The 11,783-nt window shown below is 45.4% G+C and overlaps 1 protein-coding gene across 1 annotated transcript in view; it reads right to left on the bottom strand.

The window, feature by feature from the left end:
• LOC129331801 (cytochrome P450 2J5-like) overlaps window positions 1-10,460 on the bottom strand; it is a 68,950-nt gene extending 58,490 nt beyond the window's left edge. The window contains exons 1-2 of the mRNA XM_054982344.1: window positions 10,344-10,460; window positions 4,189-4,311 (exon numbers count right to left, since the gene is read on the bottom strand). Of these exons, the coding sequence (XP_054838319.1) occupies window positions 4,189-4,221 (33 nt within the window). The 5' untranslated portion in view covers window positions 4,222-4,311; window positions 10,344-10,460. The remainder of the gene's footprint in view (window positions 1-4,188; window positions 4,312-10,343) is intronic.
• Window positions 10,461-11,783: the final 1,323 nt, after the last annotated feature.

Below are 11,783 nucleotides of genomic sequence, written 5' to 3'. Positions count from 1 at the left end.
TGAGATATTAATATGCTCACTTCTTTTGACATTTTGAATGCAGTTGAGAATTGGTAAAAGTGGGACGAGGAAAAGCAGAGGAAAATAGAAAGTACCCTGATCAATCCAGTGCGAGCGATAGTATCTTGGGCGAAAGATTTACGCGATCTGAAGAGAAACCAGAGTATGCTAGTGGGTCGATATAAAAAGACGCCAGTTGACCAGCGCATCTGTATATGCGGTCTTTCAGTGGAGGACCTCCCTCATTATATCCTGGCTTGCCCTTTATACACAGAACCTAGGAATAAATTCCTGGCTAAGATCTTGCTTGCTCTACACCCCTTGTCTGACTCTGATAAGATTGTCACGATGCTCTCTGACAAGGATTCTTTTATTTCCCTGAGACTGGCGCTTTTTGCTTTAGCTGCTAGGAAGATCAGAGCAAAGGAATCAGCCATTGATTCGCTGTGATTGCTTTTAGAAGGTTTTATTAATTTTAAAGGCTTTTTTAGTAGGGCATTTTATGTGGTTTTGAAGCGTTTGATTACCTGATCATTTTGATTATGTATTATACTGACATTCGAGAGTGTTTTGATATTGTGAAGGCCAATGGCCATATACAATAAAATGAATCTGAATCAGTATCTTGGATTTGGCATAGGGCTGTTAATAGAATTTTCTTAATTCCTCTTTGCCAAATTTCTCCCTGAAATTTAGAAATCTATTTCTAATTACATATATGATGATAATCTTTTATCTATCTGGATTTCCTTTGAAGCATCAAACCATGGTTAGCATTGGTGCTCAGTTGGTTCCCAAATATGACAATGACAAATCATATGATCCCCGGTGCGGACTCATGCCAGGTTATTATTATTCTCCTCTCCTCCACCAGATCCTCACAACAACCCTGTGAGGTAGGTTTGGCTGAGAGTGTGTGACTGGCCCAAGATCTTCCCATGGCAGCATGGGGATTCAAACTTGGTTCATACAGAGACTAATCCAGTACTCTAACCATTGCACCTCTCTACCAGAGGAGAGTACGGTAAAAGCGTAGGACAAGTTAGGTTGCAATCTGTGCCCCCTCCCCCCAAAACCCTTGATCATCATAATATCTTTTATTTGGACCAAGCAAAATGACACAAAAACCACAGGGCACAGGAAGCTGCATTAAGTGGTATAAACACGGTAACAAAACAAAATCTAAAAAATGAATGAATGAAAAATCAAAAAGAATCCTTTTAAAAATGTAAAAGAGATTAAAAGTAACCAACTGCTATATCTGAAAAAGAACATTTTGGAAGAAGAAATTCCACACCCTGTAACAACCCTAGTTTGGTGAGGAATTTCCAGTTGTCTATCTCACCACACATACAATTCCCAATGGCCCCATCTCTTTTTGTTGTTGTTAAGTGTGTCTGTAATGTATTTGTTTCAAAGGTCTTAAATCCATTTTAATTCCCAGGTCAAGTAACCAAGAGTTAGACTGCTGTGTCACTGTCACGGGAACATACCTACATAGCAACAGAGTAAAGAGTTAACAGCACAGGGGCGCAGGTCCAACCCCCTTCTCACACCCACTGTGGTCCTGTCCTGAACTGGGCCCATGATGTCCTGGGAAACAGGAGGCTCCAGCCTACATCTCTCAAGCAGTGGGTGTCCCTGGGGAACAACATGATTTGACTACTTAGGGCTAAGAGTGAGTACCCCCAGGGTGGCCCCGTGAGTTTCATAGCAAAGTGAAACCAATTTGGACCTCCCACATCCCAGTTGAAAATGGTTCTTCAGAGAAAAAGGTGGGTTGCACATTCCACCTCTGTCATGACTTTTGCAACTGATTTGTGTTTACACAGCCCTCAGTCCCTGAACCTTCTCACCCCTCCCCTTACTACCTATATATCTCTGGCTAGTTTCTTCATACCCTCCATGCATCTGGCAGAGAGAGCTGTGGTTCTCAAAAGCTTATGCTACAATAAAGTTGGTTAATCTTAAAGGTGCTAATACAGATAAGAGTAGGGATAAATGAACTATTCTTTTAATGGAGGGAAGTGAGCAGCAGAGTCCATGAAAGATTGGTGCTGGGACAGTGCTAACCAATTTGTTTGTAAATGATTTGGAATTGGGGGGTGAACAGTGTATTGGCCAATTTTGCAGGTCACGCCAAAGTATTCAAGATGATGAAAACCAAAGTGGACTGTGAAAAGTTCCAGGAGGACTGGAATGCTTAAGTGAGTGGTTCAAATGAAGATCCATGTTTATAAGCATCAGGTGATGCATACTGGGACAAAAAGCTAATGTCATGGGGATGGAAATTATGTTTTACAAAATTCACCATTTTAGATTATAGGTTTTAATTCCTCTACTTTTTCCTCTTGGGATTTTTCTTTCAATTCTCTTTTCAGATAAGTTAATGCATCCTTTTGTAACCTTCAACCCTGGTAGTTGTTTTATGAACAAGGTGATGCTATAGAAGGAGGGAAGGGAGGTTTGGGAGGGCATTGCTTGTCTCTGAAATGCTGAAATTTTGCAGAATTTCCCCTCCCGACCTTTCTTTGATCAACATGGAACTGCTATATTGTCAAAGGCTTTCACGGCCAGAGAACAATGGTTGTTGTGGATTTTCTGTCTCAGTGTCTCACTGTGACACTGTCTTTTGGTGCTACACCTCTGAAGATGCCAGCCACAGCTGCTGGCGAAACATCCGGAACTACAATGACAAGACCACGGCTATACAGCCCGGAAAATCCACAACAACCAACATGGAATTGGTTTGAAACAGACTTAGAATTGCCAGGTCTAGGTAGTGACATCATCACGCAGGCCGCGGCTGACCCAGAAGTGCTCCTGTGCTGCACGGGGGGCTGATTTGGGCCCGATTCAGCCTGAATCAGGTTGAATTCATCCCAGATCAGACTTTAATCAGCTCAGATTAGGCCGCTGTGGAGTGCAGCAGCCCAACTGACGCCAACTCAAGCCTAAATCATGCCAGACCAGGTTGAATTAGGCCTGAATTGGGCTGGATTGGGCCCAAATTGGACTGGAATGGGCTGCTTTGCAGCACATGAACACTCTCATGCTCTCCAGTAGCCCAAACCGGGCTGATTTGGGCCTGGTCCAGCCTGATTTGGGCCACAAACAGCCCAAATCGGGCTGCTGTGGAGCGTGGGGGCACTCCTGCATTCTGCAGCAGCTTGATATGGCCTGGTTCAGCCTGATTTGGGCTGATTCAGTCCAATCTGGGCCAATTTGGGACTGGACTGAGTCCACGGGAGCACGTTGCGTTGGCCAGGAGCATGCCCTCGGGAGGCCTGTGCCAGGTAAGTGTGGGTGGGAAGTGGAGGGTGGGAGAAGGAGATTCCCTGCCCCTGGCTGAGAAATGGAACCCTAAACTGACTCCTATAAAAAAGAACAGAAATGGGTTGCTGGATTTCAGAACGAAATTGGATAAAGAAGAATTGAAACAATTTCTCATAACAATGCTAAAAAGAATTTCTCTTCAAAATAAATACATTTTGTTGCATTCTGAACTGGCTGAGGGCCAAGCTACACATGACAAATGACACTTGAACGGCAAGTGGATTGAGTGGAGGGCAAGTGAACAGGGAGAAATACACTTGCCGTTCAAGTGTCATTCGTCATGTGTAGCTTGGCCCTGAGATCACAATTGAAAGTGATCTTGTGGTAGATAGCTCTATGAAAATGCTGACCCATTTTATGGCAACAGTGAAAAAGGAATTCTCTATGCTAGGAATTACTAGGAATGGCCTACACATACAAACAGCCAAGATTTTACTTACAAATGTCATGGCCAAGGGGCGGTGGAATAAAAAATGATTTAAAAAAAAATTCTTGTGGCCTTTTTATTTCAATTTTTCTGACAGAAAAACTGGAATATTTAGAGCTCTTTAAAAAACTTCTATTTTCTCTCCTTTGAAATAAGTAAAATGCTCCTTAAGGCAAGTTTTTTTCCCCTCCCTATCTGGGCGCAGAAGCCCCCCCACGCCCCAACGCCCCCACGAGGTCCGCCAGTTGTATATGGCAAGTTGATACTTTTATTACTATTAATTGTGTAAAAAATGTATATAGGTTTGATAGGAAAGTATTTGCATATATTTCAGTCCCCTACAATCCCCTTTTCCCCTAGGGCTTTGAAATTTCCAGGAAGTTTATCACTCTAATTGTAATGTACTTTGTATGTGGTATACCCACATCTGGAATAGTGTGTGCAGTTTTGGTTGCCATATTTCAAAAAGGATATTGCAGCACTGGAAAAAGTACAGAAGAGGGCCACCAAGATGATTCAGGGTTTGGAGCACCACTCCTACGAAGAGTCTGGACTTTCAAGTTCAGGAAAAAAAGATTAAGGGAAGAAATGACAGAGATTTTTAGAATTATGCATTGGGAGGAAAAAGTGGATAGAGGGAACTCAGGGTTGGCTTAAGGATTTTTGGCAAATTCTAATTTTGTCACACACTTACACCCACAGTTCACTGTAGAGAAATCACTGGCAGCAGGGAGGAGAGAGACGAAGAAACAGAGAAGCTTGGTGGCTGCTGAATAATAAAAGGAATGAGGGACACACTTGGGGAACAGCTTCCAGAAATGAGGAGGAGTAGGATGCATAAGAGAATGAGGGTGGAGACAAGAGACTTGAAGAAAGTAATAAAGACTACAGGAGAGAAATTTTAAAAAGTCAGGGAGGGAAGGCAGCCATCCCGCCACCATTAGTGAGAGACTGGGTGGGGTCACGTTTAAGGAGCAATGCTTTCTTTCACCACCCTTGAGATGGCACTGAGGGGAGCCAAGGAGACGGAGAGGGGCAGGACATGTCAGGAGCTGCAGAGAGCTCTCATCCATGCCAAGCTGGCAAGATCTGCTGAGGTATGCTTGTGAGTCAGCCCTAACATAGGCAAAAAGAAACCTGCTTGCCTTCTGGGGCACATGGTGAAGAACAATCACCTCCAGGTTCTGGCAATTGTGTCTGGCAGAGAGGCAGGGCTGGTTAAGCAACCCTTCCCTCCTGTCCAATAAATGTGGGCATCAGCAGCTAGAAGCAAGCACCTGTCACACGCACCTTCCCTTCTCCCTCCTGCACCTTTGAACACCAACATAATTCTCAGCTACGGAGGCGCCTCCAAGGACCAGACTGATAGCCTACCCCACAGCAGGTGAAACTATCCGCCCTGAGCCTGCTTGCGGGGAGGGTGGAATATAAATACGATAAAATAAACTAGTCTAGCCCTTTCAGCCTCCCTTGCCATGCTATGATAGCTGGGCGGGTTCTTGGCTCTGCAGAAGAACCTCCACTCCGGTCGGATGAGGCATTGGACCCTTGCATATTCACAGCATGCTAATGACCCCTGTATAACAACAACATCAACAACAACATCAACATTCAATTTATATACTGCCCTTCAGGACACCTTAATGCCCACTCAGAGTGGTTTACCAAGTATGTCATTATTATCCCCACAACAAAACACTCTGTGAGGTGGGTGGGGCTGAGAGAGCTCCAGAGAGCTGTGACTAGCCCAAGGTCACACAGCTGGCTTCAAGTGGAGGAGCAGGGAATCAAACCCGACTCTCCAGTTTAGAGTCCCGCACTCCTAACTAGACATGGGCACGAACCAAAAAAAATTAACAAACCTGCGGTTCATGGTTCGGTACCACCGACAAACCTGAACAAATGAACTGTAACGAACATTTCCCGTTACTGAAGCGATTTGTGGGCATTGGAATGGCCCATGTTGCACTTAGAGAGCCCATATTCACACGGAGTGTTTAGCAGGCTCTCCTCCAGTCAGCACCCAAGTTTGGTCAAGATAGCAATAGGGATCTTGGAGTTATACCCTCTCCAATCCGAGGCCCCCAGGAAACTCCCATTCGATACAATTAGAGCCACCAGGTGACGCTGGCCCAGTGTACAAGGGGTTGGCCATCAGAACTGCCGATCAGGGCTTGCAAACTCCTAACCACTACACCAAACTGGCACTCACACCAAACTGGCTCTCAGGAAGCAGTGGGGTTGACTATCATGGTGGAGACCACAAATCCCCACAGGGCATGTGCAGGAACTGGCCACCCCAAAAGCCAAACAAAGTTACCATAATTGAAGCTAGCCAATTTAGTGAGTTGATCTCAGAATTAGTTCCTTAGAGGGGCAAAGGCCTGATCTCCTATTTGCACCAAAAGACAATTGACCTACTCCTTCCATTGCAAAAGTACAAATAAAACAAGGAACAGATTTTTTAAGGGGGGGAAGTATCGAACATAGTGCCAGAAAGTAGAATGTGCTGCAGTCCTCTAGGAATAAGCCTCATTGAATAAGGTGGGACTTGTCTCAGAGTAAATCTATTTAGAACTGCACTCTCAGTCACTGAGGTCTGGAATAACCATTCCTAGACTAGAATGATGGTGTCTGAGATTGGAACGAGTACCTTTCCAGGGCAATTTGGCCTCCTGGAACATCCCCTAAGCTGATCTACTTTGATGCAAGTAGGGTTGCCAGATGTTTTCAACAAAAATACTGGATGTATTTGATAAAACTTGTCGAGAAGGAGGGCTCCTAGCAGCCCAAGCCATGGCTCCATTCAAACCCACTTCGCTGGGCTCCCCCCCTCAGGCAAAGGAGAGAGAACAGCTACAGGTGAGGGTGACTGGGTATTTGCTCCAGCAACCTCCCCCCTCCCATATTGGCTGCTGCATGACCCCTTGACTGTCTCCCTTACAGGATCAAAACTCCAAGCAGCCACGAGAGCAAACCAGCCAGATGCAGACAAGGATCACTTTCCTGCCGAGAGGCATCCAACACCTGCGATGACGGAGCTGCCCCTGCTGCCCCTGGCCAATACACCCTCCCAGGATGTGGCAGATCTGTCTGTGGCCTGAGTGAGGCCTGGCCCCTCATCACACGTGTCTGTTTCACTTTGGGGGCAGGTCATAACCCATCAGAGAGGCCAAGGAGCATGGCTCTTCCAGCCCTCGGCAATCCTTCTCGGCTGCAATCCGAGCCCTGCCCACAAAGCTGTTCCTCGGGCAGCCCATAACCTCTCCTGAGAAGGCACCATGAGGAATGGCTCTCATGGATCCAACTGCTGCACAAACAGGGGCACGAGTCCCCAGCTGCCTGCTCTCTGGCAAGGGAAACTGAAGTGACGATGGACGGCAGGAATCACAATTGAATGCACCTTTGCTTGCCACTTGCATGCCTGTCATGGGGGTGGTGAGGACACTGGGGGATGCTGGCAGGGTTGTTAGGGGAATGACGGGATGTGCGCCCCCAGATGTAGCCTCAATGCACCTTCCTGGTCTCAGCTGCCAGCATGGCTCTCCCATGGAAGTCTTTAGGGAGTGGACTAGTAGTGCCACAGGGAGGAAGGCACGTGGGCCCCAGTGGCACAGCAGTCCTCAAGATTGCGCTGTCCATGATGTAGATTGGCTATCGGGTGGTAATTTGGGAAGACCACTGCTTCTTGCTGAAGTTGTCCTCTTCTCAGTGTAGAGGGAAAAGATGACCTGGTCTTCCCAGCTGGGTTAGGATGGCAGATGTCTTTTGGCCAAACAGGTTATTATCCCTAGTCCGTACCATCACCTTTCTCCCTTCCTTAAAATAACTGATCCTTTTGCATTGGATAAATAATCCGTTAGGAACTGGAACTAGACAAGCTTCCTAAGAGTGATAAAACTCAGTTTCTGCGTTAAGGTGCAAAATATACTTTTTAAAGTGGCAAATTGAGTAAAAAGATCCTAGTAATTTATAATGAGATAAAATGGAATAAGACCATTTCATGTAGAGCAAATTTCTTCCGAATCAAGAAACACTGCAAAGCATATATGCTAGACTTCTCCACCTGAAAAGGAATTATGATAAACTTAACTATTATAGATCCAGAGGAGTTAGCCGTGTTAGTCTATAGTAGCAAAATCAAAAAGAGTCCAGTAGCACCTTTAAGACTAACCAATTTTATTGTAGCATAAGCTTTCGAGAATCAAGTTCTCTTCATCAGATGCATGATCCGAACTGGTCAAATACAGAAGAGGAGGGATGAGAGGGGAGAAAGAAGGGGACATATATCACAAGGAGACAGAATGCAATTAGCGTGGAGGCAGTCAAAACATTCCTTTGCCTGGAAATGTAAACATCCCCTTTTGGTGTGCAGTCAGCCTGCCGTATTCATTTGTAGCAGTGAAAGTATCCAATTCCTATGTAGTATAAGCCTTCGATGACCACTCTTACAGCTGCTCATCCTCCAATCTGATATATGCCCTCATGTGCCAACAATGTCCTTCTGCTCTGTACATTGGACAAACCAGCCAACCTCTATGCAAAAGAATAAATGGACACAAATCTGACATTAGAAATGGAAACGTCCAAAAACCAGTGGGAGAACACTTCAATCTACCAGGACATTCCACCAAAGACTTAAAGGTCGCTGTGGTTCAACAGAAACCTTTCAAAAACAAAATCCAACGGGAGGCTGCTGAATTGGAATTCATATGCAAATTTGACTCTGTCAAGCTGGGACTGAATAGGGACTATGAATGGTTATCACATTATCACAGGTAACAGATTCCCTTTACAGAGGCGTGGTCTGGGGGAGCCCAGTGACGCCTGGTGTGGGCTTTCGGGGATCACAGTTCTCTTTGTCAGATGCAGCTGGCAGGGAGAGCTGTGGTCATCGAAGGCTTATACTACATAGGAATTACATGTTTACATTTCCAGGCAAAGGAATGTTTTGACTGCCTCCACGCTAATTGCATTCTGTCTCCTTGTGATATATGTCCCCTTCTTTCTCCCCTCTCATCCCTCCTCTTCTGTATTTGACCAGTTCGGATCATGCATCTGATAAAGAGAACTTGATTCTCGAAAGCTTATGCTATAATAAAATTGGTTAGTCTTAAAGGTGCTACTGGACTCTTTTTGATTTAACTATTATACTAAGCTATAAATATAACACTTTTGAGCTATATGATGAGTTCCTCACTCTGCTCTAAGTTTCCACTTAGCTCAGTGTGTAGAATTCAGAGTCCTGCAAATTTCTGTTTTAAATGTACAAAGGGGACTGGTGCCCATCAGAAGAATTAAGATAAATTGAGTCCAAGGGAAAAAACACAAAGATAAACAATGAAGTCAATTCTTCTCCACTTCCCAACTACTGAAAGAAGTTGATACCCAGACAGATATAGAACTAAAGCTGAAATAGGGAAGCAGATAAGAAATAACAAGGTATATGAACACGACCCATAGATGCCAGTCCCTGCTCAGCCTACCCTGTAATTCCTATAACAAAACAAGATAAAAACTGAGAAACCAGAGGGCACCAAATAAAATAAAGCTTAATTATACAAACAGCAAGAGATAAATTGATAACAACAGAAAAAACAAGGTAAAATAAATACATTTAAATGAAAGAGCTCCCGAACCGAGCAAAGTCTTGTAGCTCAATTCCCCCATCAGGAGAATTAAGGCAGACATCGTAGCCTTTGAAGGTTTCCTTATGTCTTTCACATAACTTTGCCCTTGCAAATCCATCCCCTTCCCACAGCAACTCGCACTCTCACACACACAGCCCCCTTTGGGTGGGCTGGAGTGTGTTCCTCCACCTTGGAAGCTATTAAGCAGAAACAAGCCTGCACCCATTCATTAGGGAGAATTTTCACAATTCCCAAGCCACATTTTGCCTTCAGACTGGTAGATCCTCCTCAAGAAGAGGAGGGGCTCTTCAAGGACTGCTGCTAATCTCTTTAAACCTTTCAAGCGCTGAATGTGAGCTGCCCCTCAGCCCTCCCCCTTTCTGCAGCAGATCCTAAAGAAAGAGAGGGGGTGCTTCAACAGCAGCCTGGAGGAATAACAAGTGGCAAGGGAGGCAAAAGGAAAGAGCAAAGCAAACAAATAAACAAACTGGAGAAAAGACAAAAGAGGAAGCCAGCTTGAGCGCTCAAGCTCAGGGAGCTGAGCAAAAGGAGCAGTGCTACCAATTTTTAATTTGCTTTCCCACAAATGTCTAATGAGGTGGCTGCAGCTCGGATGGCACTTTTTCATTGAAAACCTCCTGAAAGAAAAGAAGCTGCATCTGGCAGAAAATGAGAAAGGATCTTTGAGCCTGCACCCTTTTCTTATGCAACTTGCCCGAGAGAGAGAGAGAGAGAGAGAGAGAGAGAGAGAGAGAGAGAGAGAGGAGGAGGAGGATGAGGCTTGCAGGCACAGCTGGGAGCTCAGCCAGGAGTGTAGCTGAACAAGGACAGCCTTGCTCAGCAACTTTAAAAGTGTAAAAATAAAAGTGCCGGAACTCCAGCACAAATGGCCAAGCCCTGGAGCGGGGTGGGGGGGTATGCCACAGCTTGGCTAGGAGCTTCTCCCTTACCCACTCGCGGGGCTCCTGCAGGTCTTGCAGCGTCCTTCTAAATCGCAGACATGCAGCAGCTGCTTTGCACTGCTTGATCTGGGTGTGGAAGCGCTGCAGGCTCCCAGCCCATACTTCTGTTTCTCTAATGTCCTCTCTTAACTGCCCCTTGACCTGCATCCGTCATTTGATGGGGTGAGTGACTGTAGCTGGCCCCACCCCTCTCTGCCTGCATCTGAGTGCTTCTGCGGCTCAGCAGACTTCTCTGCTGGCTGGGCCAGGACACCAACCGGCAGCAACCCCCCCAAATACTGGGCCTTTATGTGTCCAGTATTTTCTCCATTTTTCCCCAGTCAGTCCATGGAAATACTGAACGTTTCGGGACAAAACAGGACACCTGGCAAACCTAGATGCAAGCCCCCTTTTATTTTGTGAGCTTCCTCCCTGTTTGCAGAAACCATATTACACTCATTCCCATATTTCTTTTGGGAATGGTTCTCAACTGAGCATGCATACAATTTCAGGGTATAGCTTTTAGTAGCAAAGTTTATTAGTATTGTGTGTTGAAAAGAAATTAGGACAAAATTGACAAAGAAGGGTGGTATGGTCTAGTGGTTGGGGGTTTGGTGTCCTATCCCTGTCTTCCAACGAAGGAAGATGGGATTGTGGATGGAGAGGAAGGGTTTTTCCAGGGATGTCTTGGCCTCCAAGTCCACCTTTAAGCAGGCCTACTTTGATGATGGATCATTCTGTGATCATTCTACTCACAAAGACCACGTTAAATCCATTTCTTTATTCTTGGAAGTCTGTTCCTGGTTTTATGGATAACTGTAACCTTTATGCTGAGCAACTTTGGTAGGTTTTAAGCAGTAAAACCTGTTGGCTGTAGGGATCCCATTTCCCTGAGAGGGGCAAGGGATCACTTGCTTTCACCCGCTGCCCCCACCTCCACTTCTCAGGATTTCCTCCTCCTGACTTCCTCCCTCTCACTTCTTCTCTTACTGGCATTGTTCCAGGCAACACCTCTCCCCTTCCCCTCCCTCCATCTTGGTAGCATGGATGCAGGCCTTGTCCTGCCATCCATGTCCATCCTTAGACTAGATAGGTAGTTAGGATCTGTCTCTCCTCCTTTCCTATCAGAGTATGGAGTTCCCACAATAAAGAACTCATATTACTTTTCTAAATATAAAGCAAGTGTATGATGTATTATTTTCATTCCTGCATACACACCAGCCAGCAGAACCAGCTCACAACCACCTATAATCATGTTTCCTATGCTAAACAATAGACTTTGCTAATAGCACAAACATGGAATCCTTTGATTAAGTTTCTAGGGCCTACATAACAATTTATTTATCGCTTTTCTTCAGGAAAGTCTTTTGGCCGGAGAAATGAGAGAAACCAGAGAGCAGGGGGGCAGATAAAGGTAGGTTGGCTGGGGCGGGGAGGAAGCAAGAAAAG

This window comes from Eublepharis macularius, chromosome 6 (assembly GCF_028583425.1).
Source record: "Eublepharis macularius isolate TG4126 chromosome 6, MPM_Emac_v1.0, whole genome shotgun sequence".
Taxonomy (NCBI): Eukaryota; Metazoa; Chordata; class Lepidosauria; order Squamata; family Eublepharidae; genus Eublepharis; species Eublepharis macularius.
Note: the sequence above shows the minus strand (reverse complement) of the source record. Positions and strands in the feature narration are given on the sequence as shown.